Source organism: Monopterus albus, unplaced genomic scaffold, assembly GCF_001952655.1.
Source record: "Monopterus albus unplaced genomic scaffold, M_albus_1.0 scaffold29.1, whole genome shotgun sequence".
Classification (NCBI taxonomy): Eukaryota; Metazoa; Chordata; class Actinopteri; order Synbranchiformes; family Synbranchidae; genus Monopterus; species Monopterus albus.
The window spans coordinates 1,055,797-1,075,822 of NW_018127909.1; the positions used below are offsets into that span (position 1 = coordinate 1,055,797).

Consider the following 20,026-nt stretch of genomic DNA (forward strand, 5'->3'; position numbering starts at 1 on the left):
GGGAAAGTAAAGGTCAAGAACTTTCTGCAAACTGGTATTGCTCTTACCCCTGCTAGCAGTATTACAGTTTTTCTCCATAGCTTTGCCTCAATATTCAAATGCATACATTTTAAAAACAAGTCTGACCTTCTCCATAACCTTCACAACATAACAGTTCCTGTCTTTACCTACAAATATCAATTGTTTAACATATTTCAGCAAATGATTCAGTACAGTTCACTACAAGTTGAAGAACTATCAATATCCTTTTGATCAGAATAGTGTAATTTCTTTTTTGTTAAACAGTTTTATTCCAAAACATGTAAGAATTATCAATCAATCAATCAGTCTTTATTGCCAAGTATTATTAAAACACAAGGAATTTGGCTGCAGCTAAATGGCTCTTTTGCACAGAAAAGAACAGTATAAAAATAAATAATAACAGGATAATATGTACATATATACAAGATTTTAAAATGAGCTATTTAATATGTAAAATGATTACTGTAATGTTTGCTGCATCTCCTTATATGTAAAAACATGGGTTAACTGTTCATCAAAGTGATGGCCCAGCGGAAGAAACTGTCCCTGTTCCTGGTTGTCTTGTCAGGGTTTGGCGTGCAGTAATGCCAAATGGTGTTTGTAGTGAACTCAATTATAAGGCCAGACGACTTGAAGTAGAGACAGGATCTTTTACTTGCTGTAACCAAACAACCAATTCATAGTCCAGGATCACAATCAGGTTACAAAAACAGACATCCGAGGTCAGGAACAGAATGTCAGGCAAGGTAAGATAGCTAGAGAGTCAGAGCTGGAGTCTAGAACAATCTGGCAGCGTCCTCATGGGAGGACGCTGCCTAAATAGAGATGTGAACAGGTGCACATAATAATGAAACAGGTGAAACTAATGTGAGTGATGAAGAACGTAAAGAAAAGACCAGAACTAAGGTGAAACAAAACAGGAAATAGTGTCAAAATAAAAGCCAGACGGGAAGCAGTGGAACCGAATCATGACACAATCCAGTAATGTCATATAATAATGTATGATCACCAGAGACATCTTTCTATGTAATAAGTACTTCTTTTTTCTTTTTGTATTCCTACATTTGATGAGCATCACTGCCAGCACTAGGGATGTAGTGTTGTGTCTTTCCAAGATTGTACTGTATCAGCAGCTCCTGAGGCAGGTTGAACTTCCTGAGCTGGCGCAGGAAGTACATCCTCTGCTGTACCTTCTTGATGATGGTCCTAATGTTGGACGTCCACTTCAGGTCCTGAGAGATAGTGGAGCCCAGGAACTTGTAGGACTTTACTGCTGGTACAGTGCTGCCAAGTATGGTGAGGGGGGTAAGGCATGTGTGTGTGTGGGGAGGTTCTTCCTGAAGTCCACTGTCATCTCCACTGTTTTGAGTGTGTTCAGCTCCAGGTTGTTGCAGCTACACCACAGGACCAGCTGCTCAACCTCCCGTCTGTAGGCTGACTCGTCATCATCTCATGGAGGGCAGACTTTTTGATAATAGAGTCCTGAGAGATTGTGGATTCCAGGATCTTGTACAGTAGTTTTTCACTGCATTATTTCACTGTTCACATCATCACATGAACTTTAATTCATGCAGCTGTCAAAATAAGTTAAGTCCTCAACTGTTATTAATTCCATATGCAACACTTTGAGAACCCTGATTTACACAACACTAATGGAACATTTCATTTTTACAAGGTTGACTTTTTCATCAATTTAATGATATATAATGCTTACTAAAGGTTTTGGGTGAGGTGTTTCTTTTTACTAATTAACTAAACTCTAGTGTTGTAGTGCTGTATCCATATACTGTTGTGACTAATACATATTAAGAAGAGAATGATAGTGATGTTTCAAGAAATAAGCCAAAGCTATTGAGAAATAGCTGCAATAATAGACTTCAGATCAACTAATACCCTTTGTTTTTAAAGCAAATAGGAAGAAAGCAGACTATGAAATCTCAGAGGACCTATTTCAGAGTCAGGTACGCTTTTAGAATAGCTTGACAAACAATGGTCCTTTGACTGAAATGGTACTGAGTATTAAGAACAGGAGAATGGGGAAAAGAATTATGTCAGTCTCTCAATACTCTCTGTTTTTTTCAAACCCATGTCTTGTAATAGCTGTGATGTCAGTGGGTCACTTGTGTAAGAACAACACACCCATAGTTGGATGGACTTCCTGTTCCGGCCCAATTTAAATTTGAGAGGTTATCTTTTTTTTACCCAGAATAAACATGAGACTGAACCTGCTCTTAATTAGGTTGGAGATTATGAACATGTTGCCATGACAACAAGTCCTACAAGACCTCCAAAGAACCAACAGATCTGGGATGATGTGAAATCATCAACAAAATTTTCTAACTAATCTGTTAATGCACATATGAAAAATATCCTATTCCCCAGGAACATACCATCAGCTGTCCGATAATATAAATAAAATCCATTACAGACTGGAGTTTTGTTTAGAAACCGTTAAAGGTACTGGTACCATATAGTAAAGATACCAGTGATACTTGATTACAATTTGAGGTTAAAATTCTGTATCAAACTGTCAAAGCCTATTTAATCCATTGACTGTCCAATAAAATCATGCATTCGATATATAAAAAAAAACAAACAGCTGATGTCCTCTATAGAGCAGATTTTGATCAGTGAATGAGAATAACTTTCTGTTGTCAGTCTGTCCTGTATATGAGTCTGTGTCTGTATCTGTATATGTAGGACTCACAGATCTGCTGGCTGAGTTCTATCAGCTCCATCTCTGTCGGCATGTATCCCATGGTCCTCATGCACTCGCCTAGATCCTTACAGCTGATGAAGCCATCCCTGTCTTTGTCAAACTCCCTGAAGGCCTCACGCAGCTCTGCAGGGAATACATGCATATGAGGAAAAGAGTGGATGTGTGAGAAAGACAGAAAGATAATCTTGTTCCAAGGGTCTGTGTTAAAGTCCTCTATGTGTTGACTATTTATATGAATGCAGCATGTTTCAAATTAATGTAATGGTAAAGTTTTTGTAGCAAAGAGAGACAATCCCGGTGAATGTTTGGTTTCATCTATGTGTTACTTTGTGCCTTTTCGTTTGAGTCGCCCTACATTGGATCCATACGTAGGTAAAGATGGGGACAGCGTTCTGCCACAATATCTCTTCTTATGCTGCCGCTGGAAAGAGCCAAGGTCATCAAAATGTTTTATTTTAGACATAGGTGCTTTAATTAATTTGATATTTTTATTTAATTGTGATCGAGTATTTGGCAATTGAAGCTTATAAAATGTTACCTTGAATTGATCACTGGCTGTGAGACCATCACTAACATAAGCACATTTGTAGCCTAAATCAGCTGAGAAATTCAGCTTTGGGTACCACTTCATTATATGCCATCTTCTACAAGGGGCTTAGAAGCTGCAACTAACTGCTTTATTATTTGGTTGATAACATAAACACTTATTTACCAGTGTTTTATATGATAAAAAATGGGGTTGTGAAAATTGACTGGTTAAAGGTTTTTTTTTTCAGGCTTTTACCTATATTTATGAGGTAGGTTGCAGAGAGGAAGGCAGGAAATAAGAAGCACACCTTGTGACAGAGCTGTCAGTGGTTGGAGTCAAGCCACTGGCATTGCGAACCCCTGGGGGGGTATATGCCTGTTTAAGGGTATTGGATGAACTACTCCATATGAGAACAAAGTCTTTTGTGGCTCCAGAGGGAGCTGTGTGAAATATGGAAAACTGTATCAAACTATATCCTTTGAGTCAGCATGGGACAAAAGATCACTAGATTAAAAATGAAAAAACTTTCATGGAGTAGAGGTAGACGTGTGTAGCTTGTGTCTCATCTCTGTTTGCCATATCAGCCACTACTAGCATAACACGCCCAAACTGCTGACTGAATGGGATTACATTTTGAGTTACGTAGACAACAGGTTCTGACAAGGAATAAAAATATGTGGAATACAGAAAGTCAGTACTTCTGGTTTTGCTGAATTGATTTTGATCAGTAAAGGTCTGTAATGAAATGCTCATTGCATTATTACCAAATTTAAAAAAAAAGGATGAACACCTGCCAGTAGTGGTTTTCACAACCTGGCAGCCTCTAACATCTTATGAATGGATTGTAACATAAATAAACTATTGTAACCTTTAATAAAAGAATTACAACTTGTGGCAGTGGCACCCTGATTTGTTTGTTACTAACATGTCAGTATTAGTGTGTCTTGTATTGTGTATGTTCCAGGTATTTTTTTATTCATGAAAGACTGCGCTCAAGGTACGTTTCATGTGATCTCAGCAGGGGCACAACAATCCAAATCAAAATCTAACTAGAATTATCGTTTTGTGGTTGTATGCCTCCGCCAACCAGTCACCGTCATGGGAACGAGACAGAAGTGAGGTCTCTGACCTTGACATTTGACAACCAAGACTTAATCAGTATATCCTTGAGTTCAAGGAAACATTTGAGCCAAATTTGAAGAAATTCCCTCAAGGTAATCCTGAAATATCACATTCACAAAAATGGGCCAGCGCGATGGCATAAAAATGTCCTCTGCACTCTGAACGATGCCTCAACATCAATTTTTATTCTTTAGTTTTTTAAAATGCTTACTTTAAAAATTACATGGCGGTTAGACAACAGACTTTTCAGCATGACTGCCTTCTTCAGTGTAGCCAGCTTACACCACAGCGAAGGCTCTTCAACACACTAGGTGTGATCAGTACAGGTGAAGCTGATTAGACTAACCGGTGCTGCTTCATGCCGCTCTAAACTAGATACAAACAAGACAGCACAGCACTGCAAACAGGAAACATACAGAGATTACAACATAAATAGGGCAAAGTCAGGAAAGTCTTTTGGAATTGTTCACTATAGAGTAAAGCACAATTTTTCAGTCGGTCAAAAAGAAGGTTTGAAAGGAAGGTGGTTTAGGAAAACACAGAAACAGCTATCGGAGCGAGAGGTGGAGTGAGGATTCAGATTAAACGCTGGATATCTCTGTACCTTCCATTTCCTCTGGTCGTAGATCTCTGTCCTGCAATGGTGTGGACAGAAGACAGGACAGAGACATTGACAGCCAGTCAGGCAGGTTATACACATGTTTCGGTTTTCTCTTTATGTGTTGATCTAATTCATACACACAGTCACATGACAAAACACAGTGGCAACACTATAGAGCACTGTCTTTCAGTGGTTCCTTCACTCCTTTCTCTGTGAAGCATCTTTGTTTTATGTTCATCCAACAGAGATTTTATTATGGCAGTATTTGTTTTTTGAGCTTACCGAGCTTAAAAACCTTTTTAGTCATTATGATGCACAATTTTATGTCAAATCTTATCTTGTTTTTGCTGACATTGCACCTCCGGAAGTCAATCAGCATGTACTGTAAAAAACTTGCAGAATGACAAAACATGGAAGCTCTGTTTAGCCTCTCTCACTTCTTCCAAACACACAGAAATAACATGAACATACACTCAACAAAGCTCATGAAATGGTTTGTACATTGCTAAAATTCAGAGGAACCAAAGAAAGCCACCACAACTTAACATGTGCTTAGCAAAATAGTCAAAACGTCAGAGTGTATTGGCATCGACACCAGTTGATGCCAGGATGTATTTGTTCATGACGTGTTCTGTGAGGCAGCAGGAAAAATACAAGCTGGGATTAGAGGGTGCAGGGGGGAGAGAGGGGAGATTATAGTGTTAAATTGCATTACAAATCACGAAAGCTTATCGGTTTTTCATTTTCATATTTGCTGCAAATGTTTTTTCATTTGTGACTGAACTGTAGTCTGGCTGGCAAGTGAAAAAAGGCAGAACATGCAGCAAACACACACATACCATCTTTGCTGGTTGTCACCGAGTCAGCAAAAAAGAATTTCTTTGTTGCCGTTTTGTTAAGTTTTCTACTTTCATTCCAAAACTACTAATACCACTGTTTGCTTTAGAAAACATCTAAGACAACAGAAAAACAAATTTACATAGCTGACTTTAGATTCTGTTTAGAAAGGACTCTTCAAAAGGTAGATGCCACCACACCAAGGAACAAGGGAGTAAATGCAAGTCGAACTTATAAAAGCACAACACAGTGTATTCTGGAGCATTCATTCTATGATTTATTTATAGCAGTAGTGGTCGATGTTTTCAGATTCTTTACTTATTTAAATCGGTAATACCACAGTACAAATACACTCTGTTACAAGCAAGGTTTTGTGTTCAAAATGTTGCTTAAGTGAAAGTACAAAAGTATTATATATCTAAAGTTCCAAAAGTACTCATTATGCAGAATGGATTATAATTATTAAATCATTACTGTGTACATATTGTTTAAGCTGGTAAAGGTGGGGCTAATTTTAACTACATTATATACTTATAATTAGTGAATGTCCCACCAGGATCAATAGCCTCTGATTCTGAAAAGTAACTAGTTACTAAAAATATCAAATCAATTTAATGGAGTGAAAACTGCAATATTTGCCTCTAAAATGTAGAGAAGTCAAAGTAGTAGTAGAAGTAGTAATAAAAGTACAGAAACCTCTGAGTAACTTACTGTAGTTAGTTTCTACCACTGGTTTCTATTTTGTAATTTTAGAAAACACAAGAGATTATTGGGGATTAATAATCAGTAAAGACTTGCAGTCTCACCCAATCCACAGACTAATCTGTAATCTCTGTCAAGGAGTATTTCCTCAGTCAATGACTAATATTGGATAGATGTTAGAAAGAGCTCTACTTACAGTTTAACAAGGTTAAGCATCTCTAGCCACATTAGCAGTTCTGTGGGGCCGGGCAATTCTAATGCCAGCATGGCAACATGCTCACAGAGACAATGCTAACAGTACATTATGTTAACTGTGTGTTTGTGTGTGCCTTAGTTAAAGTGTTTTAGTATGCTAACATTTGTTACTTAGCAAATTACACAAAAATCAGCACAAAGGACAGCTGTGGATGTTTGGGAATGTCATTAGTACTTGGTCATTGAAAAAAACCAATAAAATATTTGACCTGATAATGGTGCTAGATGAAAAGCAGATCACCAAAGTTATTATAGTTCAGTGGAGACCCTGAACTGTCTTTCACCAAATTTGATAGTATACCATTAAAGGCTATGTTGACATTATAGGCTTCTTTTTTTTCAGATCCCATCTTTTTGTGCTGGGGGTTCATGTTGATATTTGTGACATGTCATGACATGACATGGTGTGAAGATGACATAATGTACATTCATGCCAATGTCATTGTCATTGGCATGAATGTACAGATTAACTGAAATGAGACACAGAAACACTGGAAACTGGGGGGAAACCTCTCCTGGATCTATCTAAAGATAACCTTTGCCTGCTCGTAGACATCTCTTTAGCTCTGTAATTAACATGTTATACCTCGTTTGTTTAATCTGTACAAAAACCAAACTGTAGAAACAAAAATGTTGTGGTTTATGGAGGATTATGTGTTGGGCTAATTCTGAGCCTTCTTATTACCCAGTTACTCCGGGAAGTCACCGTCCTCTGGTTAATCCAGCACACAAAATTCTGGACACACCGAAAGCCTGGATAGCTGTTTACCTCATTGTTAGGGTTAAGCTAACATGCTGCTGGCTGCAACTTCAGATTTACCATACAGACATGAGACCATATGGCAAGAAAGCAAGTGTATTTCTCTAGTGTAACTATGCCTTACAACAAAATACCGACCCCATAACCCAAGATCAAAAGACTTAAACTCCACCAAATACACACCAAGGTCAACTTCAAATAAAAAAAGATACAGTAAAAAGAGTGCAGTTGTAGTAGTATTTGTGATATGTCTTCTGTAGACTCAGCCTCAGGTCTTCCACTGTCTCAGGAGCATATACTGTAGCTGAGTAAAGCACCTGTGATCAGTGACTACGCCATTGTCCTATTGGTTCTTTTCAATTAGTACTGCTCCATTATTGATCTCTGCCATCTCTGCCTTCACTGCAACAATGCATCTGAAACTAGAGGCGTGTGTGTGTGATGTCTCTAGTACTATTAGAAGGTTGAATTTATGATGTAAATGAGTCTGAACAAACTGTGAGGCCAGTCACTCTGCCATTATCCTACAATCTGCTATACTGCCAATTTTTTAAATAGCACCAAAGTCTATATGATGCATAGTGTAGAGATTTGTTCTAATCCTCCTGTTATATTGTATAGGATTATTTGTGTGTGTGTAGGCCTGTGTGTATGTGTGTGTGTTTCTTCTCCAAAGTCAAGTGTTTATTGTCATATGCACAGTGAGGAAACGTGTTTCCCTGTACAATGAAATTCTTACTTTGCTGTCCGCACGAATGCCACACAGTATAAATGAAATATAAAGTAGATATGTTGGTGACACAAAATCTAAATCACAAAATATAAGGCACTTTAAAACAGCCAATGAAAGAAGCATAATGAAAAATACAACAAGAACACAATGTAGTGAAGAGAGAATGTGTGCTACATGGGAGCTGTGTGTGCAAATAGTCAGCAGGGAGTGTACGATTGTACATGTGCAAACTGAGTGTGTAAACAGTACAGATGGAATTACATGAGGTAGATCCTGAGTCAGCTGTTTAGAAGTACTACAAATAGTATTCTCCAACAAGGGTTCTAGTGAACTTCAATTCTGGTCAAACATGGTAACATATAGGACTGATGTGGGGTTGGAACTCAAAGGGTGAAATTCACATTATTGGGGAAAAAGGTCTATAAAAATGGCTGGATAAAGAGATTTATTGGAGATGTGTGTGTGTGTGTGTGTCATACATACAAGCTGACTCTGAGCAAAGCCCTGTCTGAGGAAGATACAAGCAGGCCCCACTATGTTGTGCAGCATGTTGCAGTTCTTAACCAGAGTGCACAGGGGCTCTTCAAACTCCCGCTCAATTCCTCCTTCATCCTCATCCTCTATGTCCACATCAGCGCCTCCTAGGCCCCCCCGGTTGGCAGCACCCAGTGGCACACTGCTTTGATCTACAGGTGACACCCCCTTAGAGGAGGTGAACCATATAGATTAGGAAAGAGACTGTCAACTTAACTGAATGAAATGAAATAAGCTAATTCACATTTATATTTTCATACTGTCATAAACCAAATTTTAAATTACATTAATTTATCCTGTACATTAGAAACAGAATCCATTTGAATGGTTGTTGGGTGTGATAAGAAGTTGTTTACAGCTCAAGTGTAACTGGGAAATCGTCGTGTTAAGTTAGTCGACATGTGACTAACTTTCACAAATTAATATGTTTAGCTATGGAAATTCACAAAGCGTTACCTTAAACAGATCCGTTCAAACTCATTCTGATTTATATATTTTTCTCAGCTACAAGCCGTTTAATTCATCCTTACCTTCTTTCTTTTATTGTTCTTTTTAGAAGGCTTGTTGATGTTTCCCATCACCACCCCTCTTCTTCCTGTCTCCCTCCCTCTTGTTGGTCCCCACACTCCTTCCCTGCTTATATGCCTCTTTCTGTCTTCCTCTTCTCAAGTGTCACATAGAAGTCAAAAATCCATCCCACATCCAGTGCATCCCATAGGCCTTTCATACCCAGTGAGGTGAGGGCAAATGTTTCCACTTGCAGCACTACCACGGAGAGCAACTCCTCTCACACATTCAACAGTCTAAGATCCCATTGGTCATGACAGCCAAGGTAGGCATATGATGCTGCATTAAATCCTAAACTCCTGTAGGCTGCTGGAGGCTGTCATGATGAGTTTTGAGATGGGTGGTGTTTGATGCTGCGGACTAGCAGCAGGGTGAGGGTGGGGTGGGACAGCTGGGTCATATTTGGGCTGATTGCATGACTCGATCATTTTCTCTCACTATCTCCCTCTGTCTCTCTCTCTCACACAAACACACACTTTTTTCATCCTGTTTATCTGTCACCCACCTCTCGCCACGAGTGATCCCTTGAATTTAGACCAATTTAATCTAATCCATCCAGTCCATCTTCTCCTCACTGCCTCGCAAACATTATGCTTATGATCTGAAAATGACTAGTCTGGCAGAAATTTGTGTGTGTGTGTGGGAATGAGAAAAAGAGAAAGATAAAGGGGGAGGGTAAAATCATGGATGGAGAGTTAGCTGCCTGGTTAATCCCTGGCATTTCAGATTAGAGGGACAGAGTTATGATGACAGGCCATGGGGACACAGGCTGGAAGTGGGAGAAATAGAAGAATAATATTTATATTACTCAGGCACTTTAAAAGCACAAGAAAGGAAGAGACAATGGGACAAATAGAAATAGAAAGAGAGAGATGATAGAGTGTAATTTTAAGAAAGTACTTGTGTAAATGTTGGAAGAAGCAAAGCAAAGTGAGGGGGCATATTACAAATTACAGTGAATGTGAAAAGAGCAGATTTAGCTCTGTAAGATATGAGGCCGACAGGAGTTTCACACAGTGAAGTCATTAGTCCAAAATCCCAACCAAATCCCACAAACTTCCTTCTATCAAAATCAGTATTTACATTTTATTAATTTATCTGTTTATTTATAGTTTATGTAAATACTACATTATGAGTAACACAGGCCTGGTGCCAGGTTTGTATGTAATTCTAAACCAGCTAACACATGCATTTTTGACAAGCCAACCATCCAACTTAAATTTTGATTAAACTAAATTAAGAAAAATTACATCACATAGACCTGGCTGTTTTTTATGCCTAAAACAGTTACACCCAGTTTAAAAGCATTTGGACTGGCTTTCAAAAACCCAACATATGCACTAGGTTTGTAACTGAAGAATGCAAACTATATTATAAGCCCCTCAAATTTCCAGAAATATTGCAGAAGATATGACCTCAGTGTCCTCAGTGTATGGCTCATCTGGTTATATGATAGCCTTTGTATAGGGTCAAATTTAACAAATACCACTATGTAACAGTACATATCTTAAAAATATCTAGCAGCAGGTTTTTACATTTCCTTTGCTACAATTCAAGAAATATTGTCACTGCACCTTATTCATCTGACAGCCAGACCTACTGGATGCTTTGCAGATTAAGATTTCACATTTGGAGTAGAGTGTGGACTGGGGCGGATATTTCTGTCCTAACCTGACCTGTGCCCAAGAGCGTGGCGACCAAACCTGACTTAGACCCGACATTATATATTGTAGTATATAATGTCTGAACCCGCCCTGAGCCCAAGGCGTTTGAGTTTGTATGGTATTTTTCTCTTATCATTCAAGCAGACATTTGAATGCTCCAGTGTATTTCTCATTCACCACAATGTCTATAGTGATACAGCTCTGTAAAAGAACCAATCAGGAAGGTAGCCATTAGCAACAAGAAGACAACTACATTTTATCATTTTTATTTGTAAAGGCCTATCAGGTACAGTATATGATTTTTCTTCTCAAGTTTACACCTACTGTTCTCCAAACCTCCTTCAGGGTACAGAGATCCGTTGCCAGCGCATGGGTCACGTGCAGCCTACAGACCCTCTCTTTGAGGCTCAATTTTATGCATGAATGACTTTCCCCCACCAGGGGGAACGTTAAATATTCACACCTACAGCTAATTTAGAGTCACCAGTGAACCTAAGATGCATACCTCTGGACTGTGGGAATAAGCCTGAGTACCTGGATGAAACCCACACAGGCACAGCAAGAACATACCAACTCCACACAGAAAGGCCACAGTCAAACTCAGCTTCAAACTCATAACACATGCCACCTCTCTCTATATATTTATATACTGTGATCAGTTGTTATACAGAAAGTTCAGTACATATAGTACACACATCTCATATACAGTTCATATAGCCTATTGTACATGTATGTGTTGACTGTTGTATGGTGGTGGTCATGTGGTGTTGTATGTTTGCCAGAGATTAGCACAGTTTAAGGCCAAAGCTGAGAGCTTGCAACCCTAATCCTTCACATCATTTTAGGAGCACTAATACATGTCTTTCTACATTTCGTCATATTTGTCTATAGTACCACTCACTTCCCTTCATTTGTTTGCTGAATGTCACATCTTTATAGTTTCTTGACTCTTTATTTTACTAATGCTACAGCTTCTGTTTCATTGCAGATCTCTCCACAGTTCTGCTCATATTTTACAAACAACAGAGAAGTTGGATGCTATAAACCACACAAACAAGACAGATGTGTGCAAATCATGTCATACTTGAGCCGCAAGAAAGATTCATCCCTGAACAGCTGTCCTGGTCTTGACACTGTTAGTCTATCACCAGCAGAGTGCAGCAAAGCTCAGCTTGTCGCTAATAAAGAAAGAAAGTAATGATGAATTTGTGCTCAGCAGTCATACTTACAGCCACTAGGTGTCAGCATAATGTGTTGATACTGAGTGCCATGACTTTACGTGACAGTCGAAATGTTTGTTTTGGACAGTGTACAAAGCAAAAGCAGAGAGCAGAGTTGCATCACAGTTGAACAGTGAAATGTTCAAAGGAATGTTGAAAGGAAATGTTGAATGGCAGATTCTGAGTTCAAGCATTAATGAGTCGCCATGAGTTTGTGATTCCCCTCGTGACCCTGCAGTACAGCTCCTCAGTGAACTTGGGGAAATGAAAGAAAAGCCTCCACAGAGAATCTGTTATGCAAAGAGAACAAAAAGAGTGAGAAGATAACTCGCTACAAAGAATATGAATCCACATGTTTTGGTTACATAATAGTATGGCCTTAGCCCACTGATCCAGCTGGACACCCACCAGATTAGCAAACAGAAGCCACAGTCCTGTAACGGGCTTTTCCTCTACATTGCTTCCTTTCATATTTTTCACACACATGAACAGAATGCTTCAGATGAATTGGAACAATGGCTTCAGGTGGTAATAACTGAACACGTTTTGTACAAATGCAAACACAGTACAGTATGTATTGTGTAGCCTGTCCTCCTACCAGGCCTTTGTCTGGAGAGGAGGTTGTGTAGTGCAGGTGAAGTGAGGGGGGGTCCTTATCCAAGATGATGGTCTATGGACAAAAGGTGTCATATGCTGTACAGATTGTAAAGCCTCCTTGAGGTTAATTTGTTATTTGCGATACTGGGTTATGCACATAAAAACTGACTTGATAAAAAAGTAGACACTTGCACTTGCAGAAAAGCATGTGCACCTACTGTAGAAAGAGAAAGTAAACTGTTTTCTGTCTGGCTCAATGGAAAAAAACTAAAGCACTGGCACCACGCCTCAGTCAACAGTCTGGTGTGAGCACATAAAACCCATAACAGAGCAGGCGGGTGAGAATTCATCAACCATCCCTCGACAACAGCAAGCACACCAGATGCCTGAAAGACAAGCACAGAAGACGGGCCAACAGAAAATCCAGTGTCAGGGCAGTAAACAGCATAGTGGACATATTCCAAAACTCAGGATTTTGCATGTCATGCTACACTGAGAGCTTTGGTCAGGTCAGGTCAAACATTTCAGCTGAAATGTGGCATGCTCACATATGACAAATTTACTGCAACAGCTGTAAATCTGTTGATATGAGGCAAATAGGGTGACCTACAAATTAGGCTGTAGACATGCTCACTTCTGCTGACCAAACCCTTTGCAGTCATATTGTGATTATACACGGGTTGGACAGTATCAGTGTCAGCAAACTGTTGCATCTCCCACCAGCTGGTACCATAAGCCCAGTGCTCTACAAATGCCTAATTAAATTCTTATATGTAGTATTTGAAGCTTCACACAGAAATATATAGTGTTCTTATTTATGAGACACACAACAGTGCAGCCATCCATTCTGACTAGATTAGCTACTGTAGAGATAGATCAGCTCTTTCTAAATGAGCACAAACACTTTGTTCTGAAAGCAACACAAACACTACATTTCAGAAAAGAATGCTAACATAATGATGAATCTAGGTTTTAGTGCAGTGCTAATGTTGTCCTCTACTACTGATATGCTTTTAAAGCAAACATGTCAATGATGTGTTTGCTAATGTAGGCTATCAGTGTTTGGTTCACAGTTTCTAGATCACCAAAAGATGTGTTACTGCAGCTTTTTCTATTGAAAAAACTCATTGTGGACTAGCCGAGTAGCTGGTAAAATAGTGTGTTACAATATGATAATATAAATAGAGCATTTAGCAGCTAAAGAGCTACATATTTTCTTCAGTTCATAAAGAACATAAGAGAGCTAAAGGAGAGAAACTGTTTTTGACTTACATTTGTCATGTGGCCAGAAACACAACTCCAAATGAATGCTACCATCAACACTACTTCAGCAAATGTTGAATAAAAGACCAGTAGAATAAAGAAATAGAGACACAAAGAAACATGACAACCACATATACATATACCATCTGTTATTACCACAAACCTGAACTTAGATCAAGAGTTCATATTAAGAAAAAATGCTGGTATATTCAGCATTTCACATTAACCTGACATCATTTCACAGACTGAAGTCACATATGACTGTCTGGACTGTCCCACATTCCCTGCTCTCATTCTCACCCACGTACCCATTTCCAAATAAAGGATAATGCATTTTGCACCTGTCCAAATTTTGTTTCATGCATTTTAATTTGACCTAAAAGTTAGATAAGAGTTTCTTCTGAGATCCTCGAGTCTTACGGATTAGAAAATCTCTGTGGGAAACAGGATGAAGGGATAAAAAGTCAAAAAGGATGGAACTGATTGTTAATTTTTAATCTCCATATATGAGTCTAGGACACAACTGTTGCTGCCTTGTTGTTGCCGCTGTTGTGCCCCAGCGGTAAGAGCCCATTAACTAATAACCCAGTTTTAAATCTGTTTACTAAAGCTCTTGTTTTTACAACACTGTTCTCATTACTTTGTACCCAATGTCCACGAATACTGATATTCAACAGTAGAAATTGTGCTTCTTGTTCAAGTCTGTAATGTGAGGTGTGATTTATGATGGCAGCAATAAAGAAAGGCAAGGGCTGAAGCTGAAATGTTTCTGGAAATGTTTTAAAAGTTTATTTTTCTAAAGCTCTAAAATGTACACAGCTTTTCTTATTTTAGTGTTTGTGAGATTCAGAGAAGAAATAAATATAAAATTGTAAACATGGAGTAATGATATGTACTGAATATTGATGTAATAAGTGAATTTTGCAAATAGTTGTTTTAGTAGACAAACATTTGTTTTTTGTTTTTTTTTTGCTACAATGTTAGTTCTGTGGAGCAATTTCACAGTGTAAATGTTTACACTCTATCAAAATGACAAATGCTGATTGGCAAACACATTTGATTTTACAGAAACTAATGAATAAATGCAAAATGAACTTATTTTGAAGCCAGAGGTTATAATTTTAGACATTAGCAGTACATATTAAAGAGAATCCTTCATATGATGCAGTGATTTTCCAGATGAAACACAATTGTAGGCCATATGACAATCTGTGTGATGTGTGAGGAGAAACAATAAGTACATGAAACAGTTCAGTGTTCAAGACCTTTATCACCGACGTTTGCACACTTACTAGAAACAAAACTAAATTATGCCCTTCTTGCTTTACACAGAATGATAAATTAAACAAAGTCTATATCATAAAATGTTATGTCTAGTTAGTTCTCCTGAATCCTTTTTGCTTCTGAGCTGAGATTTGTGGCAATAAATGCTCTGCAAAGAAGTTTTTAAATCATAATTGTTTTAATATATTCAGTTTCCTCTTTCAAATGAAATAATGGTGCTCTGTCTTTAACAGTCAGAATCACACTAAGATTTGTGATGAGCGATGAGTCTAATCTGCCTTTATGTTCCAACCAATCTATTCCATTGTTGGCATCCAGTCATCTGTCAGTCACCAGCCCTCATCCCAGTCCGATCTTCCCTTCAGTTTCTCATCATTCATTCCTTCTGTGATAGAGTTTACAGATGACTCATCTGAACAATGAGAAAAGGAGGATTACACATGAAACAAAGGGAAACCTGGCCAGTGTTTGCTTTTTGTGCCATGATGCTTTTGTTTTTTCTCTCCTCTATCTACTCACCCCAGCTGGTTGAGGAAGAAGGCCACCCACCAAGAGCTGTTGAGTCTGTTGGAGGTTTCTTCTGTTAAAGGGAGTCATTCCTCTCCAGCGCTGCCAACTGCTTGATCGTGGGGGATTTGTTGGGTTTTTCTTTATAATAGTGTAAAGTCTAGACCTTACTATGTAAAGTACTGAGATGACTTTTGTTCAATTTCTATTCAATTCTATTGGTATAGTGCCAATTTACAACAAAAACTTTGTGGTTAGGTTTAGGCACTAAGTGGATAGGTTTAGGAAAAGATTGTAGTTTATTTTAAAATGCTCATCAGTAAAACACAATGCTTCACACTGGAATCAAACACCTCTCTCCTTTGGGAATGTGTTATATTTTAAGACCCATAAATCCTCCCTGACCACCTGCTAATTTTGCTCTGTGTACCATATCATCTCATTTCCTCATTTGCTTGTGCTATAATTATACAGCCACTAGAGATGACCTAATCACCTCATCTGCTGACAATGGGAAGTGCAGGTGGTGACTCCCCAGCCATATTAATGGTGTGATAACAGCTGAAAATACACCTATTAAATATCACGTTAACACTGGAATCTGTTAATGTTACAGCAGCTTGCTTCAGGCTAATCTATGCAAACCTGAACTACAGATCAAGGCCATCTGAATATACAGACCTGCATACTTTTACAACCACTGGGTAGTCAACAAAACAAAAAATGTCTCAAAGTAAATGCACTTGCAAGACTATTGATTCATGCAAGACACTGAAAACACAGTATATGAAGTTAGTGTTCAGTTTGGTGAACTTCCATGTCTTCCATGTATTTGACTTTGCATCCAAACAGTAGTGAAATTGTATTTTCTAATGACATTCATGTCTATACTATCCACATTTGTTTCTTACTCTGACAGATTTGTACTTTGAGTGCACTCAACATATTCCCATAAACAGAGGCCCGTACTATATGCTTATATGTCCTATAGAAGTTCACAGGTCAGTCTGACAGGCTGAAACTCCAATGATCTACTTATAATGATTATTCTGTCCATCCCACTGTGACCACTCAGACTCTCTTTTCAAGTTAAAGGTAGGGTTGGTGATTCTTTTCAGAAGCAATTACATATCTTGAAATTCTCTTTTCATCCCGACGGCAATGAATATATTAAACGCACTGATAAATAAAGAAAAAGTTGAAAAATCAACTGTGGCAGCAGCAGGGCTGACCAAAAAGCCTGACCAATAATTGTACTTGTCCCAAAACCATTAGTTGGCCTACCTGCCTGTCAACCTAACTTCCTACCTGCACACACTCTGCCTGTGCGCTCAATGCATTAGCCAGGAGTCTCCCACAAGGCTTTGCAGTTGTAGACAGACTTGTTACCATTCTGTTTTGATAGCTGAAGCTAGTGAGCTATGGCAGAGAAGGTCCTCATAGCAGCTTTGGGTCGCAAATGGACATTCTTGTTACAGGCCAGGCCTTCCCCTAATGTTGTTGTTCCTGCCAGAAGTTGTGACCAGTGTGTACAGTATGAGAACGAGAAGATCGCCACATGAAACAGACTCTTTTTACATGCAGCCAGACAGCAGTCAGTTCTAAGTGTATAAATAGGATTGTAATACAGTTAACTGGGCATCAAGACAGAATAAAGCCTGTGTTTTGAATCTCCCTCTTCACTTCTCCCTGCTGGATTCACCATGCTGAATTAATTCTTAACTACACATACTAGTAGGTTTCTCATTTCAGATGGATGAACACCACCTGTTCATTGGGAGGTGTGCACATAATCATTTCCAAAATTGCCATGTAGGGCTGTACCTGTTCTTCTTAGCTTGTGGGAAAGTTTCAGTCACAAAATGTTATAACAGTTTCACACTGCAGAGCTTCAGGCCTGCTGTCAGAAGTCAGCAAACACAGCACAAAACTGTAACAGTCAGTAGTTATAATCAAAACAATTAGAAAACAGTACATCTGCCAGCAACAAACAAAGAGGGTATGGTTTATGCTACATGATGTTAGACACAAAACATTCTGGAAATAAAAGGAATTTTAGTATCATATTTTACTCCAAATTTATTTATAAGAAGCCACTATAGTAAAATGACTGTTTCGCTCTGTGAATAAAAACAGTGTCTGTTCATGACTCATACGACACATTTCTATGTTTTATGAAATTGGTGAATGCCACAAATTCTCTTCAATCACTCTTACATGGCACCTAACAACAAAATTGTTTGTACAACTGGTTCTAGCATTCTCTATATTCTTAATGAATAATGAACATGTTGAGTTCATTCTGGCAAAGCAATGGCCTTTTCTTATTGAGACATATTATTTATGCAGTTTTTCCTTGCTGCTTTAGCTACAACTGACATGGCATTTATGAAAGAACTGAATGCTGGTATCTGGCACATGAGTTAAGAGGTGTTCCTAATATTCTGACCCTTTCATGTATGTAGCTGGGGAGGACAAAAATATAAAGAAACCTCTGAATATAATGTAGTCCAGTACAACAGCACCTTTAACTATGACCTCAATAATAAACACAGGAAACAAATTTATACATTTATGACAATTTCGCCCAAAACCAAAACATTTTGAGCTTGATAGACACAAATATTAAGGTGGAAGTGCTGCACTGAATTGCATACTTTTGTACAGGTGTACCTAATAAAGTGGCTGGCATTGATCAAATAGTATCCAAAATGTTAGTGCCATTTTTAACCTACTGTATGTCAGCCAAGCACATATTAACAATGCCACGTAAATACAGTCGTGCCATTTTTGGAAGTGTACTGATACAAAGACAAACGGGCTGTAATGCCCAGTTCAGCATCCTACCTGTCCGAAGACTGAGTCGACAATGGGTCGCAGCTTCCTCCTGTCTCCTTCTTGCAGCCAGAGATCATCAGCATCTCCCACAGGGGAGGACAGACTCAAGGTCTTGGCCTTTGGCTTTGGAGGCTTCTTTATGCTAGCTGAACTCCATCGTCTGAATGACTCGATCTTCTTCTTGATGGAACCCTGGACAACAGAGGACGAACATACAGGCTGAAATGTAGGTCACAGAAGTTATTTCACACAAAGGGCAGAACAAAAATGAAATGAAAGACAAAAGAACTGTGTGGGAGATGATTAGTCATGTGGCAAAGGTTATGAATGAATGGACAGTTAACTGAAGTGAAAAACATTTAACTCATTGCACACTTCAAGAAATAATAAAATTCCTGAAAAGAAAGATGCCAGAAAAAAGTTAAGCCAAAAAAAAAAATGTAGAAGCACGAATAGACTAAATGCACTCACCTATGCCTGTAGGTGAAATCACATTTACTCAGAATTTAGAATTTAATATAACTTACAGTGCACCAGCTCAGATATGATCCTGCACTGGCAGAGTTTAGAACTGAAGTTAACAAAATCAGAAAGCAATGATCTAGTGGTCACTTTTGCTTTCTGCCACACATTATGTTCCTGTAAGGCCAACAAGGCCTCGGATGACAATCTCTGAGTGGCCACAGGTTACCATGTTGAGTTTGTAAGTGGAACAGTGACAGGATTACAAAGTCATATTTTGGCATGTACATCCACTGACCTTCTTTCTTATCATCCCCTCTGGCATGGATGATATGCTTTTGGCATCAGTCATCCTTGCAGCCCTGCTTGCATCCACAGAAATGTGCTCTTTCTGTTTCTCTCCTGTCACACTCTTGTCCACGCCTCTTCTTTATCTGTCTCTCTAGAGCATTTGACACTGGTTGGCAGTCTGAGGCATATCTCCTACTGCTGTTGCTCCCCCTTCGCTCGTCCCTCATTCCCCTCTCTCTCTTTCATCCCTTCATCCCTCCTCCTGTAACTACATCCATCATTCACTTTTTCATCTGAAAGCTTTTGACAGCTTCTCGTGGATTGTCTCCCTGTAAACATTGCTCTCACATACATGCAAATTCGTGCAGGCACACACATTTAGGCACAGCAAGGAGAAATGTTTAGCTTCACAATTTTTAAACTAGGTGCTAATTAATATGCTAATTAATCTGTGTTTTACTTGGAAAAAATATTTTTTATTGATAAAAAAATAAAGCAAATGACAACAAAAATTCAAATA

The 20,026-nt window shown here is 38.7% G+C and overlaps 1 protein-coding gene across 1 annotated transcript in view; it reads right to left on the reverse strand.

Moving 5' to 3' along the window:
* Nucleotides 1-19,567, reverse strand: part of LOC109957943 (calcium-binding protein 5-like) — a 20,692-nt gene extending 1,125 nt beyond the window's left edge. Inside the window, exons 1-6 of the mRNA XM_020596203.1 lie at nucleotides 19,514-19,567; nucleotides 18,763-18,945; nucleotides 12,863-12,934; nucleotides 8,763-8,981; nucleotides 4,996-5,026; nucleotides 2,729-2,863 (exon numbers count right to left, since the gene is read on the reverse strand). Of these exons, the coding sequence (XP_020451859.1) occupies nucleotides 2,729-2,863; nucleotides 4,996-5,026; nucleotides 8,763-8,981; nucleotides 12,863-12,934; nucleotides 18,763-18,945; nucleotides 19,514-19,567 (694 nt within the window). The remainder of the gene's footprint in view (nucleotides 1-2,728; nucleotides 2,864-4,995; nucleotides 5,027-8,762; nucleotides 8,982-12,862; nucleotides 12,935-18,762; nucleotides 18,946-19,513) is intronic.
* Nucleotides 19,568-20,026: the final 459 nt, after the last annotated feature.